Source organism: Pseudorca crassidens, chromosome 20, assembly GCF_039906515.1.
Source record: "Pseudorca crassidens isolate mPseCra1 chromosome 20, mPseCra1.hap1, whole genome shotgun sequence".
Lineage (NCBI taxonomy): Eukaryota > Metazoa > Chordata > Mammalia > Artiodactyla > Delphinidae > Pseudorca > Pseudorca crassidens.
Genome location: NC_090315.1, coordinates 28,761,499 through 28,788,616, shown reverse-complemented (window position 1 = coordinate 28,788,616; position 27,118 = coordinate 28,761,499). Strand labels below are relative to the sequence as shown.

The 27,118-nt window shown below is 40.7% G+C and overlaps 1 protein-coding gene across 10 annotated transcripts in view; it reads right to left on the bottom strand.

Annotated features, from left to right (window-relative positions):
* Positions 1–27,118, bottom strand: part of HEATR3 (HEAT repeat containing 3) — a 66,576-nt gene that overhangs the window by 4,944 nt on the left and 34,514 nt on the right. For 6 of the 10 annotated variants that reach the window (XM_067718922.1, XM_067718918.1, XM_067718917.1 and 3 more), the window contains one exon: positions 25,113–25,889. The exons of 2 other annotated variants lie outside the window; for them this stretch is intronic. Coding sequence is in view for 4 of the 8 variants with exons in the window: in XM_067718917.1 (XP_067575018.1) it covers positions 25,767–25,889 (123 nt within the window). In the remaining 4 variants the exon portion in view is untranslated. Of the gene's footprint in view, positions 1–25,112; positions 25,890–27,118 lie in introns of those variants that run through there. 2 more of the 10 variants (XM_067718916.1, XR_010939025.1) reach the window with 2 other exon arrangements.

Sequence of the window (27,118 nt, the reverse complement as noted above, 5' to 3'; positions counted from 1 at the left end):
GGGTGGGGGGGAGTTGAGTATACAATTAGGAATAGATGAGGTCATGAGGGTGGAGCCCTCGCGAATGGGATTGGTGCCCTTAAAGAGTCATGAGAGAACTAGCTTCCTCCCTCTGTTCTCCACCATATGAAGATACATCGAGAAATTGGCAGTCTGCAACCTGGAAGAGGGTCCTCACCAGAACCTGACCATGCTGGAACCCCAACCTTAGGCTTTCAGTCTCCAGAACTGCAGGAAATAAATCTCTGTTGCTTATAAGCCACCTTGTGGTTTTCTGTGGCATTCTGTTATAGCAGCCTGGACTAAGACACTTGTTCATGAAAGAAGTTTCCAAAGCCCCTGTGGAGAATCCAGTTTTACTCTTGCTGTTGTTCTACTTTGATAGTCACCTTCTGCTTTATGCCCATCAGATAAGTGTGGTCTTCCCTGCAACAAAACCATTCCTACTACCTTGAGACAACCTCCAGACCTGCCCCATTTTACCTCCAGGACACACTGAAAGTCCATTCAGTTCCGTCTCCTCCCACCCTATTCTGCTGAGCCCGGGCCACCAACACTCGTTGCCTGGGCTGCCACAATACCATTCCAATTGTTGTCTCAGAGCCATCCACACTTTAACTTCTCAATCCAACATGTCACAGCAACCAGAGTGAACTTTTAAAAATATGAAGTGCCCCGGTCCGGGAAGATCCCATGTGCCGCGGAGCGGCTGGGCCCGTGAGCCATGGCCGCTGGGCCTGCGCGTCCGGAGCCTGTGCTCCGCAACGGGAGAGGCCACAACAGTGAGAGAGGCCCGCTTACAGCAAAAAAAAAAAAGAAAAGAAAAATGAAGTTGACTATATCCTTCGCCTTCAAGTGTATAATAAAATCAAACTCTAGATTTTTTCTGTCCAAACCCATTCCTCCCACTGTCTTCTGCATCTCAGTAAATGGTGACACCATTCTTCAAGTGGCTCAGGCCCAAATCCTTGCCATCACCCTTAACCTTTCTCTTTCCTTCCCACCGCGCATCAATTCCACCCTCAGTGCTGCAGGCTCCACCTCAGACTAGATCCGCCTACTTTCCAGGAAACACACCAGCGCCACTTCCATCCAAACCATCATTGTTTCCTGCCGAGATGATTAAAACAGCTTGCAAACTGGTCTCCCTGCTTCCGCCGACGCCTCCCTTCAGTCTGTTCTCACCCCAGGAACCATGTGATCTTTCGCAAAGGTAAGCCAAACAACGTTTCTCCTCTGCCCCCAATTTTCCAATAGCTCTGCCTCTTGCTCAGAGATCCTTACACCCACAAGGTCCTATCCCATCTGATCCCATCTCCTCTCTGGGCTTGTGTCCTTCCACCTGAGCGATGGCTTGCAGCAACGCCAGTCTGCCGACTTACAGAACTCTCCAGCAAATCCACAAGGTAGGGCCTGTGCACTTGCTGTCTCAGGCTGGAGCCCACTTCTATTAGCTCTCTGCAGCTTCCTCACTTCCTTCAGGTCTCTGCTCCCATGTTGCTGCCTCTGAGAGGCCTGCCCTGACTGCACCCTTCACTTCTGTTCCATTTAGCCAGATTTATTGTTCTGCTTTAGCATTTATTTGCAACCTTTATCTGTCTATTCCTTTGTTGTCTGTCTTCCCCTACTATAATGTAAGCTCCATGACCGCAGGGGCTTGGTTCGTGAGGCGACAGACTCTAAGACGCATGCCCCCACCCACAATCCCCACTTACTGGTGTTTAATTCCTTCCTCTTACATGCGGATGGGACCTGTGACTTGTTTCTTTTATATATATATATATGTATATTTATTTATTTATTTATTTATTTATTTATTTATTTATTTAGGCTGCACCAGGTCTTAGTTGCAACATGCAGGATCTTTGTTGTGGCATGTTTTTTAGTTGAGGCATGTGGGATCTTTAGTTGTGGCATGCTGACTCTTAGTTGCAGTATGCAGGCTTCTTAGTTGCGGCACATGGAGTGTTAGTTGCAGCATGCGAACTCGTAGTTGCGGCATGCATGTGGGATCTAGTTCCCCAACCAGGGCTCAAACCCGGGCCTGCATTGGGAGCACGGCTTCTTACCCACTGGACAACCAGGGAAGTCCCAGGTGACTTGTTTCTAACCAACAGAATGTGACAAAGTGATGGGCTGTCATTCCCGTGATTACGTTCCATAATATAAGACTGTTTTGCTAGTGGATCCACTCTCACTCTCCTGCTGGCCTTGAAGAAGCAAGCTGCCATTTGTGAACTGTTTGAGGCTGGCAATTGGGAACTTAGCACCTCTGACCAAAAGCCAGTTGAAAACCTGAAGCTCTCAGTCCAGGCACCAAAAGGAAATGATTCTACCAACAACTGGAGCGAGCTTGGAAGCAGATGAAGAATCCAACTGAGCCTTCAGATGAGAACACAGCCTTGCGGACATGTTGATTGCAGCCTGGCCAGAGCCTGAAGCAGAAAACTCAACTAAGTAGTGCCCAGACTCTTGATGCCCTGAAACTGAGAGCTAATAAATGTCTGTTGTTCTTAGCTACTAAACTTGTGGTAATTTGTTATTCAGCAATAGAAAACCAACATAGTTTTTTTCTTCATTGTTCTATCCTGAGTACTTAGAACAGGATCCAGCATATATTAGGTGCCCAATAAATGTCTGTTGAATTACTATATTATTATGCAAAAACAAAACAGAGAAAACAAAGTGGACAATTTTGTTATAATATGCTATCACTTGTGTGTGTATGTGTGTACCTGCATAAATGTAGAATTTCTCTAAAGGGGTCTACAAGAAACTGACAAAAGTCTGGGGAGGAAAACAAAAGTATTAGAAATCCATGAAGGAGGGAGACTTTCATTTCATTTTATACCCTTTTGAACTGTTTGAAAAATAGTTTTATGCTATAAATGTATTACTTAAACACATACACAACAGAACAAGATAGTCCCCGTGACTTCAGATTTGAATGTTTTATAAAGTAAAATCACTTCTTCAGCACTTATTCCTTTAGGCAGTGCTCTGCCTGCCCCATTCAAGCAACACCCTAGTCTATTATTCTTCCACCCAATCCCCCTCCAGGGTGTTTCGTGGCAAGCATCTTCAACAAAAGAATTGCTACGGGGACTTCCCTGGTGGTCCAGTGGCTAAGACTCCATGCTCCCTATGCAGGGGGCCAGGGTTCGATCCCTGGTCAGGGAACTAAGATCCCACATGCCACAACTAAGAGATCGCATGCTGCAATCAAAGATCCTGCATGCTGCAATGAAGATCCCGCACGTGGCAATATGCCGCAACTAAGACCCGTCGCAGCCAAATAAATTAATAAATATTTTTTAAAAAGAATTGCTACAGACAGAACTAAATATATTTTGGACTTGCACATCATGCTTTGACTGCCTCACAAAGATGCAGAAAGGCAAATTTTGTCTCCAGACATGTGTAAGCTAAGCCACCAGGGCCTTTTCTACAGTAAAATGCGAGACAAAATGTGCCAAGTTTTTCCCTTATTGTTGTCATGTATCCAGTCTAAAAGGCATCTCATTCAAGAAAATTTTGAATAATTTAAGTTATAGAGTTATGCTGGAGTTTGGGGCTGGTCTGATAAGCTTTGAAAAATGTGGCCAAAGTAATGGGAGGGGGGCAATTTCCATATTCGTTTGGCAGAAGGGAAAAAAAGCCAACTGAAATTTGCAGGCTGAGGACAAATGAACTCATTGCATAGCAAGGAAAACGGAGTCAGAGAGTATAGCATAGAGCTCTGAGAGGCCACACACCACGTGCCACAAATAGAAATTGCCGAGGTTACCACTTACCAAAACAAACAAACAAACAAACAAACAACAAACACACACACCACACACACCCCCGCCCCCGTAGACATCATGCCAGTGGAATAGTTTCAAATTTGTAGCCCCGATCTGTTTTAAAACTAACCCATATAACAAATTTAAGATATCCTGAAAGCCATTTCTTAGTGCTCTAGAAAATATTTGACATAATTATTCACTCTCAGTAATTAGCAAGGTACTATGACCACAGCAACACAAGGTTACTGACCTTGTTCAAAGTTCTAGAACTGAATCAGAAAACACACAATCATGAGTGGTCAATGATTAATCAACATCTGTGAATTAACGGCTAAAAAACAGTGAGTAATAAGATATCATCGCTATCCAGCTTCTCAAATCGTAATTCACTTCGTGTGAGGGTATATATGTGTAAAATACTTCAGTTTTTCATAGGTTGGCTTGATTGTTCCATCTGTTCAAGCCACGAAATTTGCCAGTGTGGCTACAAGGTCATGACTTTGAATGCTATGAAGATCAAAAGCTGTGCTCAGCCTCTTGGCCAAAATAACATCCTTCCCAAGAAACATCTGGATACTTAACTAATTGGTATTTTTGCCATTCATTCATACATACATACATTTACTCGTTCCATCAACATTTAACACTGGGGTACAAGTCAGGGGCATCATTCATAATCCAGTGGTCCACGGGTGTGTGGGTGTGTTTTCTAATCAATATATGTCATTGTAGCCCAACCTTTTTCATTTGGCTGGAATGCAAGCACCTGGAGGATAGGCACAGGGGATGTATAATTCAAATGGGGCACCTGGGAGCCCCTGGAGCAGAGTGTCCTGGTGACACATCCTTGTACTCCCAAGAAGAAAGAAGAATGATCAGTAAGAAGTTAGCTCAACATGTCTCAGAGAAAAAAAATTGCACGTCTCCCTCATTCCTACTTCTATCAGTCTGTGGACACATGTAATAACAACTTCTGTTCTAAAACTGTTCAAATACATTTCACATGGCAATCAGGCAGTTGAGAAAATTTGACTCTAGTGGAAACTTACGTTCATCTATAATATTATATGACCTATAGCTCATTTTTCCAAATCACAGTGAATTACATATCTTACTACCAAATATAAGAGACCCTCCCAATAATGCTCTCTTACCTTTATTTCTTTTATAGCCACTTCAACTCATGAATTATTAAAGAAGCAAGAGGAAATGGAAAGTGAATAAGAAAATTACTTGAAACGTCCCTGTGGAGTTGGAGAAGCTTTCATGTAATACCACATAATGGGCTTCCAGGGATGGAGAGGGAGGATAAAGGATTCACTCTAAAAGTCACACGCTCATTTGGAAAAAAATCTCAATTTCAAGCATACATTAAGTTACATACATACATTTTTTGTGTCTCTCAGATTGACAAAGATTAAACAGTGTGATTATACCCAGTGCCGGTGAGGATACAGGGGAAACAAGCCTTGTTTACTGTGTGTGGAAGGGTCAAGTGGAGCAAAACTTCAGAGGATTATTTTGGTCCATCTATCAAATTAAAAATGTGTATGTCCTTTGTCCCAGTGTTTTAGTCTACTCGGGCTGCCATAACAGAATATCACAGACTGGGTGGCTGGCTGAAACAACAGAAATTTATTTTCTCTCAGTTCTGGAGGCTGGAAGTCCAAGATCAAGGTGCTGATGGGGTTAGATTCTGGTGAGAACTCTCTTTTTAGCTCGTAGGTGACATTTTTTCCCTGTGTCTAAAAGTGCACACAGAGGAAGAAAGCAATCTCTGGACTCTCTTCCTCTCCTTAAAAGAACACAAGTTCTGTTGGATCAGGGCCCCACACTGATGACTTCATTTAACCTTAATTACCTCCCTAAAGACCCTCTCTCCAAATACACATTGAGGGTTAGGATTTCAAGATGTGAATTTGGCAGGGGGCAGGAGTTAGGGTCACAGTATAGTCCATAACGCCCAGCAAGTCCAGTTTTGGAGATTTATCTGACATATGTGTTTGCATTGTGCACAAAGATCTTTAAATAACAATATTTAAAACTGTATTGTCAGGCTTCCCTGCTGGCGCAGTGGTTAAGAATCTGCCTGCCATTGCAGGGGACATGGGTACGAGCCCTGGTCTGGGAAGATCCCACATGCCATGGAGCAACTAAGCCCGTGCGCCACAATTACTGAGCCCGCGTGCCACAACTACGGAAGCCCGCATGCCTAGAGCCCGTGATCTGCAACACGAGAAGCCACCGCAATCAGAAGCCCACGCACCACGACGAATAGTAGCCCCCGCTTGCCCAAAGTAGAGAAAGCCCAAGCACAGCAACGAAGACCCAATGCAGCCAAAAATAAATAAATTAATTAATTTAAAAAAAACACAAAAACTGTACTGTCTGCTGTAGCCAAAAACTGTAAATAACCTAAGCATCCCTCAGGAGAGGGCTAGTCAAACGAATTAAGGTACATTCAGTCAATAAAATACTGCCACGCAACTGTTAAAATGAATGAGCCAGCGCTAAACGCGGTGACATGGAGAACTCACTAAACTATATCATTAAGCGGAAAAGGCACGGTGCAGAGCAGTGTATAGAATATGATCCAATTTCTGTAAAAAGAAAAAAAATTAAGCACCAATATTTTCTGGAAGGATTTACAAGAAACTGTTGGCAGTCATTACCACTAAAGAGTGGACCTGGAGCATGAGGAGGAAGAATTTGTTCCTTATACCCTTCCATACTGTTTGTGCTTTGCCCACCCTCACTGCTAGGTGAAGGCATGTTACTTTTTTTTTAAGGTAAAAAACTCACGTAGAAAAACATTCACCATTTTAACCATCCAAAAGCGTATAATTCAACGGCACTTAGTGCATTCACAATGTTATGCAACCATCACTTCTCTCTGGTTCCAAACATTTTCATAACCCCAAATGAGCAATCGCTCTCCCTTCTCCACCCAGCCCCTAGCAACCACTAATCTGCTTTGCATCTCTATGGATTTACCTTCTTTGTATATTTCTTTTAAACAGAATCATAATAGTGTGGCCTTTCTGCCTGGCTTCTTTCACTTAGGATAGTGTTTTCAAGGTGCATCCATGCCGTAGCATGTATCATTCCTTTTTAGGGCTGAACAATATTTCATTGTATGAATATCCTACAGGAAGTTTTTCTGTTCATTCGCAGTGGGCATTTGTATTGTTTCCAACTTTTAGCTATTGTGAACAGTGCTGCTATGAACATTTGTTTACATGTTTTTATTTGAATACCTCTTTTCAGTTCTTTTGGGTACATACCTGGGAGTGGAATTGCTGGGTCATATGGTAATTCTATGTTTTAACTTTCTGAGGATGAATATTGCTTCTCATTGTATTTTAATATTTAGTTACATGCCATAAATGAGAATGTATATGACAGGATCTTGAAAGATCTTTCAGTCTGGTCTCTCTTTGACAACGGATATTATTTATCGTAGTTAAAGCAGTAATTTGGGTTTAGCATTATATTTTGTCTTAGGGTCTATTAGATATCCTGTAGAAAATGGAAAGTCTAATGCTCTTGCTGTTGAATTGAACTGAAACAGTGTATCTCAGAAGGATACAAGTATTCTTCTATAATATTAATATCCTTAGACAAGATGCCATGCAATAAACAGTCATTCTAATTTTAGAAATATTGTTTATTCAAAAAAATAACTATGGCCTACTTTACTCCCATTAGGAGGGCTATTATCAAAACATAAAAAGTAGCAAGTGTTGTCAAAGATGTGGAGAAATTGCAACCTCACACTATTGGGGGGGATGTAAAATGGTGCAGCTGCTGGGGAAAACATCATGGTGGTTCCTCAAAAAATTCAAAACAGAACTACCACACCACACAGCAATTCCACTTCTGGGTGTATACCCAAAAGAGCCTGCCTGTAGCAACGAAAAGAGCCCGCACGCAGCAATGAAGATTCTGTGTCCTGCAACTAAGACCCGACGCAGCCGAATAAATAAATAAATATTAAAAAAAAAAAAGAATTGAGATCAGAGACTTGAGCAGATACATATACACTCATGTTTATAGTAGCATTATTCACAATAGCCAAGAGGTGAAAGCAACCCAAGTGTCCATCAACAGATAAATGGATTTAAAAAAACGTGTTGCATGCTCAGACATGGATGATCCTTCAATACATGATGTTAAGTGAAATAAGTCAGTCACAAAACAACAGATATCATATGGTTCCACTTATATGGAGGTCCCTAGAGTAGTCAGATCCATAGAGACAGAAAGTAGAATGATGGTTGTCAGGGGCTGTGGGGTGAGGGGAGTTAATGTTTAATGGTACAGAGTTTGGGTTGAGGAAAATGAAAACCATTCTGCAGATGCATGGTGGTGATGGTTGCACAACAGTGTGAGTGTCCTTAATGCCACTGAACTGTACACTTAAAAGGGGTGAAAGTGGTAAATTTACGTCATATTTAAGTATATTTAAAAAATATATTTATGTATATTTTGCCACAAAAAAAGAAGAGGAACATACGCACGCATATGCACATGAATAAAAATAACTACTGAGCTCCTGCTAAGGACACTGAAGGTACATATAGCAGTGAACATAACGTATAAAACATAGCCCTTGATTTGATAGAACGTACTGTCTAGTAGGGGAGACAAACAATAAAAAATTTTAAAATTCAATACACACACTCATACTCTTAGACACATACATATGTATCTTTATAAAAACATATTATTTGTCTTAAAAATATAGATGTGTATTTTGTAATGTAACTTTCTTTTTGCTTAGCAACCTTAGCGATCTCTCAGTGTTGATACACGTAGATCTACTTTCCTCCTTTTTTTTTTTTTTGCGGTACGCGGGCCTCTCACTGTTGTGGCCTCTCCCGTTGCGGAGCACAGGCTCCGGACGCGCAGGCTCAGCGGCCATGGCTCATGGGCCCAGCCGCGGATCTTCCCAGACCGGGGCACGAACCCGTGTCCCCTGCATCGGCAGGCGGACTCTCAACCACGGCGCCACCAGGGAAGCCCCTACTTTCCTCCTTTATTAACTCCATACGGAATTTAGCCACACCTCTACAGATGGGCATTAGGTAGTTTGCAATCTTTTGCTATCATAAACACTGCTGTAAGGAAGATCTTCATAGGAGTCTATGCAGTTCTATATCTTAAAATGCATGTCTTTTAATAACGACTTTATTTTTATTTTTCTAAATTAATCCCCAGACCTATCCAAGTAATCATCAAGGTGATCCCCCTTCACAGATGCAGAAATGAGGCACAGTTTAGATAAGCAAGTTCTTATATTTTTTATACCTGTCATCTCTCCTGGATTAAAACACTGTTTTTCAAACTAGGTGTATTGCTCTGATTTTCCAGTATCTCATTTCATCTCATTCCTGTTAGACAAGAACTTATCAATTGGCTTTCCAAGTGCAATTTCATGTGTAGTTCAGCAAGTATTTCCATCCACACACTCATAGGTTAGATCTCAAAAATCAGCTTTGAAGTTAGTTGTTCGGACCTCAGAATCCACCAGCAATTATGAGTTTCAGGATGAAAGATTTCCCTCTTGAATTTGTTTCCCACGTAATTGGCAATGACATGACAAACATGGGGAGTGCCAACGTATTTTCCCACTAGTATTTTTTAACACATTTTTTTCAAATAGCTATATTATTCTGATCCTAAGTAGATCAAAATATAATTTAATCGATCATCAAATCCATTTCTGTTAACTAGAGATGTGGGCTGGCGTAAGCAATTTTTGATATCTGCAGAAGGAAATTAGTTTGATAAATGGAAATGAGAATTATCTTCTATCCTAAGGCAGGAAATCTAAGATGATCACCCTGCACGTTGACTAGAGCCACTCCATGGATATGGCTAACGCACAAAACTATTGCACACTCAGAATGGAAATTTATGAACTTACGAATTTTACACACACATAGTTTTGCCCCCTAAAACACAACTTAAATATGTCTTGTGTTGCTTTGGGTTCTCGGAGAAGCAGGCACTGAGCCAAGGTTTCAAGTGTAAACAGTTTATGTGGAAGGTGATCCCAGGAGACCCCAGTGGGAAGAAGGAAAGCCAAATGGGGAAGGGAGGCAGCGATGAAGGGTTTGTTTTAGTCTTAGTTACCAGTGTGAGTAACTAAGACTTAATCCTGCTGGATCATGTGGGCACCTCAGAGCCACACCCCATCCAGGGGACAAGTGTGCTGGGTAGTTATTACACCTCTGCCTGCCAGTCGTTGATGGAAGGAATGGGAAGGGGGAGGTTTCATCCATTCCTTGTCATGCTGGGGCAAAGAAACACCTGGGGGCCAAAGAAAGTCCTCAGGCAAGGAAACGTAGGGGCTGGCAGCAGGAAATTAGACAGGTGTGCGCCAAGGGGGCAAGGATGAGGGCAGATCTGTAGGGTAGCATCTGACACATCTGTCTTCCTAAAACTTCTAAGCAGGATTAGTTGCCTCTTTCCCCCTGTTTCTTCCAGAATTTATTTGGTTGCCCATGTCATTACAAATCGCAGAGACTCACAGCCCTCTCATTCTCTGCAGGGACGCTGCAAGCCCCCGGAAGGCAGGTACAGCGACTTCCTCGCCTTCCAGCGCTAGCAGGAAAGGGCAAGGTGAGCGCTAGGTAACACGCGGCTTCCAGATCCCTGTTCTTTCTAAAGCCCTCTTTAAAGCAATGCAAAAACCTAGAACACAGGAGGTTTCTCCAGTTTCTGGTTCCTATTCTTTCCAAATGTAAAGAGAAGAAATCTGGGCCAATTTATGGAATTAAAAATACAATGTTCTAAATAAAAGTATATATCAAATGGTGATAAGTACTAAAGAAAAAATACACAGCAGAGTAAGGGTGTATAGTGTGCATAGGGTGTGCTATTTTATTTTATTTTATTTATTTATTTGGTTGTGCTGTGTGGCTTGCAGGATCTTAGTTCCCCAACTAGGGATTGAACCAGGGCCCCAGCAGTGAAAGCACCGAGTTCTAACCACTGGACCACCAGGGAATTCCCAAGGGTGTGTTATTTTAGATGAGGGGTGTGGGAAGGGACATCATAATATATGTTATACATAATATATATAATACATTATATATACATATAAGTGTGTGCATATACATATATACATATATACTTCTTTTCCTTTAGTAATTCAAGTCCTAGGATCTCGTGCATAGATATTCACATAAGTACTAGAATATTCACTTCAGCATTGTCTACAGCAGCAAAAGACTGGACACAGTCTAGGTACCTATCTAGGTAAGAAACATTTGTATAGCTTTTAATACGTGTTAGGCACTGTTCTGTGTTTTACAAATATTAACTCACTTAACCCTCAACAACAAACCTATTAACGGTCTAATGTCATTATTCCCTTTTTCAGATGAGAAAACTGAGGCATGCAAATTAAGTCACTTGTCCAACTTAACACAATGAGGAAGTGGTAGAATCGGGATTCAAACCCAGGCAATCTGGCTCCAGAGCCTAATCTCTTGACCTGGATGCAATGCTGCCTCCCTCTCTAAGGGGAGATTAATTAAATCATGCTTCCAGCCTTTTAATGGTATTCTATGGAGCTGCTAATAAAAAGGGGGGTGGGGTGGGGGGCAGTTCTATAAAAGTTGATATGGAAATATCTTGAAGATATTAACTAACAACATGAAGATACTGAATAGTATGAAGAGTACACTAAGATTTTTATACAAAACAGGGGCAGGGGGCTTCCCTGGTGGCGCAGTGGTTGAGAGTCCACCTGCCGATGCAGGGGTCACGGGTTCGTGCCCCGGTCCGGGAAGATCCCACATGCCGCAGAGCGGCTGGGCCCGTGAGCCATGGCCGCTGAGCCTGCGCGTCCGGAGCCTGTGCTCCGCAATGGGAGAGGCCACAACAGTGAGAGGCCCGTGTACCACAAAAACAACAACAACAACAACAAAAACAACCAAAAAAACCTGGGGCAGAACACATGTATGAGCTTTATCATGCAAAGAGCATTTCTAGAAAGATGCATGTAAAACCGGAAGGGGTATGTTTTTTGGGGAGAGGAACTGGGAAATAGAAAATTTTTTCAAGGACTTTTCTGGCATTGTTTAATTGCTTATCATACACATGTAATACCTCTTGAATATAATTTTTAAAAATTGAGGAAATTCCCTGGCAGTCTAGTGGTTAGAACTCGGCGCTCTCATTGCTGTGGCCCAGGTTCAATCCCTGGTCAGAGAACTAACATCCTGCAAGCCGCGCGGCACGGCCAAAAAATAAAAATAAAATTTTTTAAAATTAAAATAAATAAATAATTGAAAGGAAATGTAACTTCTTTCAATAGAGCAATGGGAAATGTCATCTTCTGAATTTTTCAGAACTTATTTTACTTTATACTTTAAGGTCAAAGTGAAAGACCAAAGGTGAAAACTTCCTTATCCTTCATATGGTTTAAAAATTTTTTGGTGGCTTATCAGTTTTACTTTTATCAAATTGTGAAACACATTAAATTCATGTGTAAATTTTAATGAAAATAATTGCACGATACAGAGTTATTTCCTTTGAGTGTGTAATGTTTTAAAAATGGCCATGGGACTTCCCTGGTGGTGCAGTTGTTAAGAATCCACCCGCCAATGCAGGGGACACGGGTTTGAGCCTGGTCCAGGAAAATCCCACATGTCACGGAGCAACTAAGCCCGTGCGCCACAACTACTGAGCCTGCACTCTAGAGCCCGTGCTCTGCAACAAAGAGAAGCCACCGCAACGAGAAGCCTGCGCACCGCAACGAAGAGTAGGCTGTGTTCACCACAACTAGAGAACGCCCGCACACAGCAATGAAGACCCAACGCAGCCAAAAATTAAAAAAAAAAAAAATGGCCATGATTTTAAACTTCTTTTCTGACTAATCTTTTTACACTAATCTTTGAAATAAAAAAGGAAAAGGAGGCGACTATTTCTAACACCTTTGTGATATCATTTCAGCTCCATGTTCTGTACCTATTCCACTATCTGTAATTTAAAATCTCATGGCCCTAAAAACAAATCCATTATTCCTTTAATTCAATAGCATTCAGTCTAAAAACAAAAACTTCATTTCTTCCTATTTTACTTGAATAACTTTAATTATCTTTATGTTAAATAAACTCAGGAAATTGGTTCCTACAAATGAGAGTAGGAAAGCATTTTTCCTGGTTTCATTCATACTAAATGAAAGCAATTGAAGACTATAACTTCTTTATTCAAAAAGAATTTGTTTTTTTTCATGGACAGGCATACATTGCTGAAAATGTGAAAAGTTTAGGGTAACTGTGTTGTCATAATTAGGATTCCTATATGAGATTAGGGAGGATAAAAATATATTTAAGAGCTTCCCTGGTGGCGCAGTGGTTGAGAGTCCGCCTGCCGATGCAGGGGACACGGGTTCGTGACCCGGTCCGGGAAGATCCCACATGCCGCGGAGCGGCTGGGTCCGTGAGCCATGGCCGCTGAGCCTGCGCGTCCGGAGCCTGTGCTCCGCAATGGGAGAGGCCACAACAGTGAGAGGCCCACGTACCACTAAAAAAAAAAAAAGAAAAGAGAAAATATATATATATTTAAGCAAAACTGGAAATCACTTGTTTGTAATTTCTCACTCTGCCTAGAAAAAAATGACTCAAGTTAATTCTTTCATTAAAATAAGGGGACCAAAATAGTTTCAATTACAGATATAAATTTCTCTAATAAGGCAAAGTTTGAGAATCTTCCACTATATGAAGAAATAACATTTTTTTGGTTAGACAGTAAGACTAAGGTGAACTTTTAACTCAAAGACAGGATAAGATGAAAAGAGTGTGCACTAAGACTTTGAAACTCTCAATGTTTGTTACCAACAGAAGCAGTAAACAGGTTTTGAGGTTTGGGGAGGAAAAAAGCAACTTCTTTAAAAGGTAAATTAAGATTCCCTAGGTAGGGACTTCCCTGGTGGCTCAGTGGTTAAGAATCCGCCTGCCAATGCAGGGGACACGGTCAAGCCCTGGTCCAGGAAGATCCCACATGCCGCGGCTCAACTGAGCCCGTGTGCCACAACTACTGAGCCTGCGCTCTAGAGCCCACAAGCCACAACTGCTGAGTCCTCGTGCCACAACTACTGAAGCCCATGTGCCTAGAGCCCGTGCTCTGCAACAAGAGAAGCCACTGCAATGAGAAGCCCACGTGCCGCAACGAAGAGTAGCCCCCGCTTGCCGCAACTAGAGAAAGCTCTCGCGCAGCAACGAAGACCCAACATAGCCAAAAATAAATAAATTAAAAAAAAACATTTTCCTAGGTAAATGCTTCCTCAACTTAAACTACAGGTACTTTCCTCCTAACCTGAGTCTTGCTTCCCATCTCCAATAGACAAATAGACCACTATTCAATTAGTTCCATAAGCTGGAAGCCAGGATGATCCTGGGATTTTCTTTTGCTCTATCGTCCATATCCAATACATCACCAGTTCATTCATTTATAGTAAATGGACACATGTGACTCCTTTCTTCAGCTACTGCCTTGTCTCCTTTTTCCCTTCACAAACCTCTCTGAAGACTGGTCTCCGCACCAGCTTCATTTCCTCCCCTCTCACATTCCACCAGCTCCCTCCAGGCTGACGTCTGACCTGATCACTCCATGGAAAGAGCCCTTGCTACTGACACCGGTGACATCCGAGTCACTAAACTGGTGGCCGTTTTTCATCTCTCCTCTTCCTGGACCTGAATCACATTCCACGATCTTGGCCCCTTCCTCCTGAAAGCATTCCCTAGTGCCCCTGTCTTTGCACTCTTCTGGTTTTTCTCCTACCTCTCGGGTTGCTCCTGTGTATCCAGGTAAGCCTCCACTGACCTCGCTGACTAGAGCAAGTCTCTCTTATGGCCTCATAACAACCTGTACTCTCTGTTCGTAGCACTTCTCACCTTTGTAATTTTACGTTGACTATGTCTGTCTCCTGTGAGTCCATAAGCTCTATAAAGACATTTTCCTTACCTTGGTGTCTTCAGAAGCTGCGTGCTTGGCACACAGGCAAGTGCTAGCATTCTGATGAAGAATGAAGTGCTACAAAGGAAGGGTATATAGTACAAGATGCTATGAGTGGCTAGAACACTAACTCCTGAGCTTGTCTGGAGGATTAGAGAAAGTTTCCCTGCAAAATTGCTATTTGAGCTGAGTTTTGAGGGATGAATAGGAGTTCCCTAAATTAAGTGGGAAAAGAAGCCAGATGGTGGGTTTGCATACACATGTGACACAGAGGAGCATGGTGCATTCAAACTGAATAAAGGACAGAATGGCTGAAACTTAGCGAGGCAGATAGCAGGAGGAACCAGGGGTCAAGCAGGGGGTTATGGTTAGGATGCCATTTAATTTAATGTCTAAACTGGAGAACTTTTTTCCCCCTAATTTAAAAACATTATTTTTCTAAGTTTTAATTTTGATATAATTTCAAACTTAACGAAAAGTACAAGAATAGTTCAGAGAAGTCCCATGTACCCTTTACCCAATTCACTAGTTCTTTACATTTTGCCCCATTTGCTTTATTTCTTTCTACATTTATATAGAGATGAATTTTTGTTCTGAATCATTTGAGAGTAAGTCAGAGACATCCTGCTCCTTTACTCCTAAATGTGTCAATGTGTATTTCCTAAGAACAAGGACATTCCCTTTCATAAACACAGTAATCAAATCAGGACATTTAACAGTGATAAAATACTACTATCTAGTCCACCTTACAAATTCAACTTGGTCAGTTGTCTCAGTTACGTCCATTAGAGCTGCTTGTATCCTGGTCCCAGACCCAATCCTGGATCTTACACTGTCTCATTAGTTTCCAGAGCACTTCTGATAGTCAAATAGAGTGGTGTTAATAATTATGCTGGACTCTCAGGCAAACCTGGACATGTAATCACGCTACTTGCAGGGGATAGCAAGGATTTTAAACTTTATCTTATGGGTAATGGGAAACATTGAAGAATTAGAGCAAAAAGCAAGGAAGCAACATAAGTTATTTCATGTTTCAAAAAGACTACTCTCACTCCAATGTGGAGAAAAGATAACAATGGGGGCAGTATTTGTTTAATAAAACACTAAATGTTGAATGAATAAAGAAATCTGTTAATAGACAATTACATCTAGCTCATCATTAGAGAAATGCAAACCACAATGAGGTACCACCTCACACTAGTCAGAATGGCCATCATTAAAAAGTCTACATGGGGGACCTTCCTGGTGGTCCAGTGGTTAAGAATTCGCCTTCCAATGCAGGGGACACGGGTTCGATCCCTGGCTGGGGACCTAAGATCCCACATGTCGCAAGGCACAGCCAAAAAAATAAAATAAAATAAAAATTAAAAAAATGTCTACAAATAACAAATGCTGGAGAGGACGCGGAGAAAAGGGAAACCTCCTATGCTGTTGGTGGGAATGTAAATTGGTGTAGTCACTACAGAAAACAGTATGAAGTTTCCTTAAAAAGCTAAAAATAGAGTTACCATATGATTCAGCAATCCCACTCCTGGGCATATATCCAGACAAAACTATAATTCAAAAAGATACATGCACCCCTACGTTCATAACAGCACTATTTACAACAGTCAAGACATGGAAACAACCTAAATGTCTATCGACAGATGAATGGATAAAGAAGATGTGGTACATATACAACAGAATACTACTCAGCATAAAAAAGAATGTAATAATGCTATTTGCAGCAACATGGATGGACCTAGAGATTATCACACTAAGTGAAGTAAGTCAGAAAGAGAAAGACAAATACCATATGATAGCACTTCTATGTGGAATCTAAAATATGACACGAATGAACTTATCTATGAAACAGAAATAGACGCACAGACATAGAGAACAGACTTGTGGTTGCGGGGGGGAGGCGGGGAGGGGGGATGGGGGAAGGAAGGATTGGGAGTTTGGGATTAGCAGATGCAAACTATTATGTATAAGATGGATAAACAACAAGGTCCTATTGTATAGCACAGGGAACTATATTCAATATCCTGTGATAAACCATAATGGAAAATAATATGAAAAAGAATGTGTGTATATGTATAACTGAATCACTTTGCTGTACAGTGGAAATGAACACAACATTGTAAATCAACTATACTTCAATAAAATTTTTAAAAATTAATTCAATAGACAATTGCATGTAGAAGTGCACAGAATACTTTTTGACTTAAAGTTAGAAGAGTAACCAACTCAGTATAAAATCACAAATCTCAACCTGATGTCCATGTGTGAACTGAAAAATTCCATAAACAATCTGAACTCTGATGCAGAATAAAGGTATGTATGTTTAAAAATATGTCCACCAATTCTCTGCTATTCCTTTCTTCAAGATGTGGAACTTAATTCTCCTCCTCCTGAGCGTGCGTTGGACTTATTGGTTCACTTACAACGAATAGAACATGGCTGGAGTGATGGCGTGTTACTTCTGAAACTAGGTTATATTTATTTAATTTTTAAATTTTATTGAAGTATAGTTGATTGACAATGTGTTAATTTCTGCTGTACAGCAAAGCAATTCAGTTATACATATACATATTCTTTTTCATACTCTTGAAAATAGGTTATAATCAGCTCGGTGCTTTGTGACAACCTAGAGGGGTGGGATAGGGAGGGTGGGAGGGAAGGAGACGCAAGAGGGAAGAGATATGGGGATATATGTATATGTATAGCTGATTCACTTTGTTATAAAGCAGAAACTAACACACCATTGTAAAGCAATTATACTCCAATAAAGATGTTTAAAAACAAAAAAGAAAAGAAAATAGGTTATAAAAGGCATCTCAGCTTTCTCCTCTCTCTCTTGGAATATTGACTCTGGCGAAAGCCAGTTGCTGTGTCATGAGGACTGAGGTTTCCTGCCAATAACCAAGTGAATGGGCCACCTTGGAAGAAACCCTCCAGCCCAGTCAAGCCTTCAGCTGACTGCAGCCCTGGACGACATCGTTACTGCAACCTTGTGAGACCCTGAGGCAGAACCACCCAGCTAAGTTGCCCCTGAATTCCTGATCCACAGAAATTGTGAGATAATAAAGTTTGTTATTTTAAGCTATTAAATTTGGGATAATTTGTTACACAGGAGATAACTAATGCAGTGCATTTATTTGAAGCGTCTATAATTTTCATTAGATTCTCAGCATAATTAATGACCCAGAAAAGGTTAGGAATTACTACTGTAAAATACGTACTAGATTTCTAAAAATCTTTGGTCCCTATCTTATAGTTTCTATGGGTTTATTTTTAATAAAAGTTTGGGATTAGGTCCAACAAATGAGGAGATTCAATTTTCCAAACCACTGGAAGATTCAAAAGAATGTTTAAAAGTGCTGTCTCAAGAACAGGCCTAGAGATGCAAACCATTATATATTGAATGGATAAACAGCAAGGTCCCACTGTATAGCACAGGGAACTATATTCAGTACCCTGTGATAAACCATAATGGAAAAGAATATGAAAAAGAATGTATATACATGTATAACTGAATCACTTTGCTGTACAGCAGCAATTAACACAACATTGTAAATCAACTATACTTCAATTAAAAAAAAAGAACAGGCCTAGAAAAGCAAATTCACCCCAACCTATCAAGCTAAGATCTAACAGACGCTCCAGTGGAAATGAAGTGATTTTTCACGTTCAAGAAGAAAGGTCTTGACCTTAAGATTAGGTCTTTAGGTCTTTAGGTCTAAAGACCTAAAGATTAGGTCTTTACCCTAAGATCTAATCACAATTCTGACATGACAATACATCCCTGAATTACTGTTAAAGAAAAAAGCCAAGCTGCAGAACATTATGTGCCTATGGTAGAAAAAATACATTCATGTATGTCTAGATGGATGTGCCCAGAAAGTTCTAGAAGGATACCTATCAACCAGGGTTTTTAGGTTGCAAGCAGCAGAAACAGCATGGCTATCAAAAAATAAGGTTTATTATAAAGTTCTAGGGTAGCTCACAAAACTGATGAGAGGGAGGGAGAATCAGTTTCTCTCAATGGGCAGGAAATGCAGACACAGGGCACAAGGGACCTGGTGCAGCCATAGGAACGGCCTAGTAAGAAACTGCTGCCCCAAAGAGGACACCATTGTGACCACAGGCCACTTGCTCCTGCCACAAATGTCTCACGAACACTTGACTTGGTGTTGGTTCCACAGCAGTCCAAGCCCTGGGGCAGAACCATCCAAAGGACCACGAATTACTTTGGCAGCAGACAATCTATCAGTATCACAGTCCACTTATAATAGAAATAAACACTTAGAAATAAATCTAAGCATACAATGAGGTACCACCTCACACTGGTCAGAATGGCCATCATTAAAAAATCTACAAATAACGAATGCTGGTGAGGGTGTGGAGAAAAGGGAACCCTCCTTTTCTAACTGTTGATGGGAATGTAAATTGGTGCAGCCACCATGGAAAACAGTATGGAGGTTCCTCAAAAAACTAAAAATAGAGTTGCCGTATGATCCAGAAATCCCACTCCTGGGTATATATCCAGACAAAACTAGAATTCAAAAACTGTAATTCAAAAAGATACATACACCCTTATGTTCATAGTAGCACAATAGCCAAGACATGAAACAACCTAAGTGCTCATCGAAAGATGAATGGATAAAGAAAATGTGGTACATATATATACAATGGAATATTACTCAGCCATAAAAAGGACTGAAATAATGCCATTTGCAGCAACATGGATGGACCTAGAGATTATCATACTAAGTGAAGTATGTCAGAAAGAGAAAGACAAATACCATATGATATCACTTATATGTGGAATCTAAAATATGACACAAATGGACGTATCTATGAAACAGAAACAGACTCACAGACATCGAGAACAGATTTGTGGCTGCCGGGGGAAGGAGTGGTAGGGGAGGGAAGGACTGGGAGTTTGGGATTAGCAGATGCAATCTATTATATATAGAATGAGTAAACAACAAGGTTCTACTGTATAGCACAGGGAACAGTATTCAATATCCTGTGATAAACCCTAATGTAAAAGAATATGAAAAAGAATGTATATATGTATAACTGAATTACTCTGTTGTATAGCAGAAATTAACACATTGTCAATCAACTACACGTCAATAAAATAAATTTTTAAAAAAAATAAATCTAAGCAGTAACAAGACAGAGACGATGACAGATTTTATTTTGAAGGGGACAGAATATATGGACTGACCATATACTATAAATCCATATTTTATAAAAATAAAATGGCAAGGAAAGGAAGGAAGTGTTCTGCTCCTAAAAGCGGATGTTTTAAACTAGTATAATACAAGGTTACTGTTGCTGAAAACAAAGTGTTTTTGGATATGGAGAAGAGAGTGTTAAAATTGCTCATGTCCTATATATCAGTTAAATTAGGCATACCTTGCAATTCACAGATAGCGGCGTTTTTTACAAATTTGCTTCCTCTGTGTTTGTGTCACATTTTGGTAATTCTCACAGTATTCCAAAATTTTCATTATTGTTATATTTGTTACAGCGATCTGTGATCAAAGATCTTTGATGTTTACTATTGTCATTGTTTCGGGGCATCACAAACTGCACCTAGATAAGATGATGAACTTAATAAATTTTGTGTGTGTTCTGACTGCTCTACCCACGGGCTGTTCCGTTACTCTCCCTCTACTGGGCCTCCCTATTCCCTGAGACAAAAAGATATTGAAATTAGGCCAATTAATAGCCCTAACTGGTCTGTAAGTGTTCAAGTGAAAGGAAGCGTCGCATGTCTCTCACTTTAAATCAAAAGCTAGAAACGATTAACCTCAGTGAGGAAGGCATGTGAAAGCCTAGATCAGCCAAAAGCTTGGCCTCTTGCACCAAACGGTTAGCCAAGTTGTGAATGCAAAGGAAAAGTACTTGAAGGAAATTAAAAGTTCTACTCCACTGAACACAGGAATGATAAGAAAGTGAAACAGCCTTATAGCTGAAATGGTTTTAGTGGTCTGGATAGAAGATCAAACCCACCCACAACATTCCCTTAAACCAAAACCTATTCCAGAGCAAGGCCCTAACTCTCTAATTCTGTGAAGGCTGAGAGAGGTGAGAAGCTGCAGAAGCAAGTTGGAAGGTAGCAGAGGTTGGTTCATGAGGTTTAAGGAAAGAAGTTAACTCCGTAACATAAAAGTGCAAGGTGAAGCAGCATGTGCTGATGTAGAATCTGCAGCAAGTTATCCAGGAGATCTAGCTAAGATAACTAATGAGGTGGCTACACTAAAGAACAGAGTTTCATTGTAGATGTAACAGCCTTATACTGGGAGAAGATGCTGTCTAGGACTTACAGCTAGAGAGGTTATGTCAGTGCCTGGCTTCAAAGCTTCAAAGGACAGGCTGAGTCTCTTGTCAGGGGCTAACGCAGCCGGTGACTTTTTAAGTTGCACCCAATACTCCTTTACAATTCCAAAAATCCTAGGACCCTTAAGAATTATGCTAAATATACTCTACCTGTGCTCTATAAATGAAACAGTAAAGTCTGGATGACAGCACATCTGTTTACAACGTAGTTTACTGAATAGTTTAAATTCACTGTTGAGACCTACTGCTCAGAAAAAAAAAAGATGACTTTCAAAATATTAATGCTCATTGACAATGCACCTGGTCACCCAAGAGCTCTGACGGAGATGTACAATGAGATTAATGTTGTTTTCATGCCTGCTAACTCAGCACCCATTCTGCAGCCCATGGATAAAGGAGTAATTTCCACTTTCAAGTCTTATTTAAGAAATACATTTTGTAAGGCTACAGCTGCCAAAGTCAGCAATTCCTCTGATGGACCTGGGCAAAATAAACTGAAAACCTTGTGGAAAGGACTCACCATTCTAGATGCCATTAAAAATATTCATGATTCATGGTAAGAGATGAAAATATCAATATTAACAGCAGTTTGGAAGAAGTTGACTCCAACTCTAATGGATGACTTTGAGGATTTCAGGATTTCAGTGAAGGAAGTTACTGCCGATGTGGTAGAAACAGCATGAGAACTAGAATCACAAGTGGAGTCCGAAGATGTGACTGAATTGCTGCAATCTCATTATAAAACTTTAATGGATGAGGAGTTACTTCTTATGGATGAGCAAAAACTTAGTTGACAAGGAAGCAGTAGGGTTTGAGAGGATTGACTCTAATTTTGAAAGAAGTGGATAAAATGCTATCAAAAGCTTTGCATGCTACAAAGAACTTGTTTGTGAAAGGAGGCGTCAAGAGATGCTTCACTGGTGACTTAAAAAATTGCCACAGCGCCCCCAGCCTTCAGCAACCACCACCCGGGTCAGTCAGCAGCATCAACATCCAGGCAAGAGCCTCCACCAGCAAAAAAGATTACAACTCACTGAAGGCTCAGATGATGGGTAGCATTTTTTAACAATAAAGTATTTTAAAATTAAGGTATGTAGGACTTCCCTGGTGGCGCAGTGGTTAAGAATCTGCCTGCCAATGCAGGGGGCACGAGTTCGATCCCTGGTCCTGGAAGATCCCACATGCCGCGGAGCAACTAAGCCCGTGTGCCACAACTACTGAGCCTGCGCTCTAGAGCCCACGAGCCACAACTACTGAGCCCACGCGCCACAACTACTGAAGCCCGCGTGCTCTAGGGCCCACGTGCCGCACCTACTGAGCCCGCGTCCTGCAACTACCGAAGCCCATGCGCCTAGAGCCCGTGCTCCGCAACAAGAGAAGCCACCGCAATGAGAAGCCCACGCACCGCAACGGAGAGTAGCCCCCACTGGCCACAACTAGAGAAAGCCCGCGCGCAGCAATGAAGACCCAACGCAGCCAAAAAGGAAAAAAAAAGTATGTACATTATTTTTTAAACATAATGCTATTGCACACTTATGCACTGGGAAATCAAAAAATTGGTGACTCACTTTATTACAATGTTTGCTTTGACGCGGTTGTCTGGACCAGTATCTCCGAGGTCTGCCTGTACAATCAAGTATTGGTCCATGCAATTTCAAAAAGGCAGGAAGCAAGCCTGCAACAGAACTGGCTGAACAGGAACGCTGAAGAGATAAGAACTTTCCCTATCTTGATTACTCAAAGGTATTCCTCTGAAAGACTAGATAAAGGCAAAAGATAAAACTACAGATAAAGAAATGTAATTAAATGACTAATATTTCAAAATCAATTCTATTTTAAAATGAGTTTCCATCTTAAAGGCAAAAAGAAAAAGAGAGAAGTAAAGCAGTGATTTTTATTTCCTTGGATAAACATGCCATGGCAGGTTGGACACTTAAAAATATTTTCTAGAAAAAAGGCTCTCACGTGAGCTTATACTTCAACTCTTAAAGAGTGTATATGCTTAATGGACTATTCTGGATAATTTGCAAATAACTGTATTTTAAAGCAGACTTTTTTTTCCTACATAAAAAACTACAGTTTCTATTTTACTGTGGCATGAATAATATTCATATGCTTGCTGAGCTATTATGTAAACAGCTGTAGAGTATATTTAATCTTTTCCTATCTTTATTGTTGTTCTGAGTAGCAAAATTAAATGGTAGCAGTACAGACTCTTAATGCCTCAGAGCCTAAAACATTGGGGGGATGGCACATTTCCAATGTAATAACTCACGTTCCACTGTTCCATAGGGTGATTCTGCATTCAAAAACTGCAACAAGCTTGCTTAATAAGACAGAAAATCACTAACATTTGTTCGACAAATATTTATTGAGAGCCTACTATGTACTAAGCCCTGTGCTAGTTATTTTGCATAATGTTTATAGGTTGGAAAGTGTGGGAAAGATTACAAAATTGGAAATTTTATCCTCCTTGAAAATGAATATATGCTATAAACATTTGAAGCAGGGAGAACTCTGAAACTTTTCTTCATTGGAAGAATTTGTCTCTCAAAACCACAATGAGCTATCACTTCACACCTGCTACAATGGCTATTTTCAAAAAGACAAGAGATATGTGTTGGTGAGGATGTGAAGAAAAGGGAACGCTTGTGCAATATTGGTGGGAAAGTAAATTGTGTAGCCACTATGAACACAGTAGGGAGATTCCTCAGAAAATTCAAAATAGAACCACCATATGATACAGCAATTCCACCTCTGGGTATAGATCTGAAGGAAATGAAATCACTGTCTCAAAAAGATATCTGCAGGACTTCCCTGGTGGCGCAGTGGTTAAGAATCCGCCTGCCAATGCAGGGGACACGGGTTCGAGCCCTGGTCGGGAAAGATCCCACATGCTGCGGAGCAACTAAGCCCGTGCGCCACAGCTACTGAGCCTGCGATCTAGAGCCCGCAAGCCACAACTACTGAAGCCCACAAACCTACAGCCCATGCTCCGCAACAAGAGAAGCCACCACAATGAGAAGCCTGTGCACCACAACTAAGAGTAGCCCCCGATTGCCGCAACTGGAGAAAGCCCCCAGGCATCAACGAAGACCCAACGTAGCCAAAAATAAATACATACATACATAAATTTATTTTTAAAAAGATATATGCACCATTTGTTCATTGTAGCATTATTCACAGTAGCCAAGACATGGAAACAACCTAAACGCCCATCAGTGGATGTATGGGTAAAGAAAACGTACTGTATATACACAATGGGATAGTATTCAGCCATAAAAAAGAAGGAAATCCTGCCATTTGTGACAATGTGGGTAGACCTTGAGGACATTATGCTAAGTGAAATACATCAGAGAAAAACAAATACTGTATGATCTCACTCATATGTGGAATCTAAAAAAACAAACAAAAAAATGCCCCAAAACCAAACAACTGAATGCATAGAGAGAATAGATTGTTAGTCGCCCGAGGTGAGCGGTGGGGGGCAAGCAAAATGGGTGAAGGTTGTCAAAAGGTAGACTTCCAATTATAAGTGACTGGGCACGTCATGTCCAGCACGGGGACTACAGTTAACAATACCGTATTGCACATTTGAAAGTTGCTGAGAGAGTCGATGCTAAAGGTTCTTATCACAAGGAAAAAAAATGTATGTGAGGTGATGGATGTTAACTAAAGTTAAGTCCTGTGCTGGGTATTGGGCCTTCTAACAGGTCAACTGAGATCTACAGTGGGTAAATTTTCAAATCTCCAACAACTCCTCTGATCAGGCAAATAGACAGACAACAGACCCGGTCCAGGGGCCCCACTCCGACAATGATGTGCACTGAAGCTCCCTCCCTTTGCTCCACCTGTCACCGTACTACCTCAAGGACATTGACAGTAATGCTGGAGATTCTTGGTATAAAGTCTTGTTTTTAATAGCACACATATATTCAAAGCAAGATCCATTAGCAAGCAAACACGCAGTAATAGGATTATCTGATATTTTAAAAAAGATCTTCCAAGACACAAAGCTTTCAATTAAAAAGTTATTTATTAAAAAACATATTCTTCCAATTCTGATTCCATTTAAATTCCAATTAAATAAGGAGTGATGTTCCAAAGCAGTATCCGATCAGATCCTTTTGTACAGAGGACGACGATGACCTCATGAGCTCATTAGCTAGTAGTATAGTCTGCTAAATAGTGGTGTATGACTCCAACTCACTCCCCTCTTCACAAAAGGTAAGCATAATTGATATACTTCATACCAAAAAAAATTTATAAAGCTTGTCTTCATATTTCAGTTAAAGATTTAGCTAATATAAAATGATAATGGCTTAAAAGAGCAGCCGAGCAATGCTTCGGATTTTCCTTTTTTGCAAAATTCAAGGAAAACATGATTGTTTGGAAGTGTCTTCACTGCTCGTGAAGAAGCACCTGAGATTTCCTTGTGTTTCCACTCTTCGTGTTTCCAGTGATTAAAATATGCTGGAAACATTTCTGAGAGCACTAGAAATGCCACACAGATCCCAGAGCTTTTAAGAGTTTCTGATAGGTTCTGGAGTTTTTATGAACTTCAAATTAGTGTACAGGCATTAAAAAATGACTTTCAGGAACACACACACTGAAAGGAAACCCTCTAGTATTCTTCAGCTTTGAACGCTCTGAGACGAGGACTGGTCTCTTTCAAGTAGTCAGTTTTTTCTCAACAGTTGCTTGATAAGCGACAAACCTTCTCAAGTTCATCTTCACGTTGTCAAGAACACACAGCTGATCTGGACTGTATTTAGCTCTCCCTTCTTTCCGTATCTGCCAAAAATATATCATATGTGATTTGGTATATATCACTAATTCCTTTAAATAAGAAAGCATTTAATTTGTGGTGTATTTATTTTTAGAACAAACAGCAGTCAGATTTTGGTGAAACATTTTCACTTCCAAGGTGATGGAACACAGTACATTAGCCACAATAAAGATAAATTAAGATTGTGCACCTTTTAAATGATAGTTACAAGAACAACTGAATTGTAGACTTTAAAAGAATGAGTTGTATGGTATGTGAACTATACCTCACCTCTAATGCAGAGCCATGGTTCTCAAATTTTAGCATCTGGAAGGCTTGTTAAAAACCAGACTGGTGGGCCTATCCACACAGTTTCTGATTTTCAGTAGGTCTGGAGCTGGGCCTGAGAATTTGCATTTGTAACAAGTTACCAGGTGATGCTGGCGCTGCGGATACAGGACACTTTTGAGGACAGCTGCTCTAAAGAAGTTTTTTGGTAAAATGCATTGTATTGTGTTTAGATGCAATTTGGGGCTAAATATATACCAAACAGCCTTTAATGCAACTGTGGCTTCATTCACAAAGGAGCTTCATATAAAAAACTACATGCTGCCATTCTGGCTAACAGAGAAATTGCATCAGGGTTTTATAGCTTTGAGAAAAGAAAAACAATTAAATATCACCATCACTGCAATGCATATTAAGTAGGAAAATCAATCAGAACAATGGACATTCCAGAGGTTAGGGGTTACTTTCCTAGTTCACAGTTTACATCACTGCTCTCGAAGCATTCGCTTCTACACAGTCTGATGACTCAACTGCATCTGCTTTCCTTGCAGCTGCAGGGAAAGGGGACATTTTCTCCTTACCATGCAGACTGCTTTTTCAGAAGTTTAAAGAGCCTGTGATCTTTAAGAACAATGTGGACACCCTCCACGTACTGGTACGGAAATGTCTCTAGGAGACAGTGTTAAGTAAAAGCACATAAAGTACAGGAATGTGAATATATTATACCATCTTGTGGATAATGAAGGGGGAAAATACTAAGGTGCATTTGTCTTTGCTTAGAGAAACACCATTCAATTTGGTTACCCATGAGACAGGGAACAGGTGGGAATAAAACTTCTCACTGCTTAAAAAATAAACACTAGGCCGTGGGGATCGGGGTGGGTAAAATGGGTGAAGGTGGTCAAAAGGTACACACTTCAGTTCCTGCTGACCCCTGAACAATGCAGTGGTTAGGGCGTCAACTCCC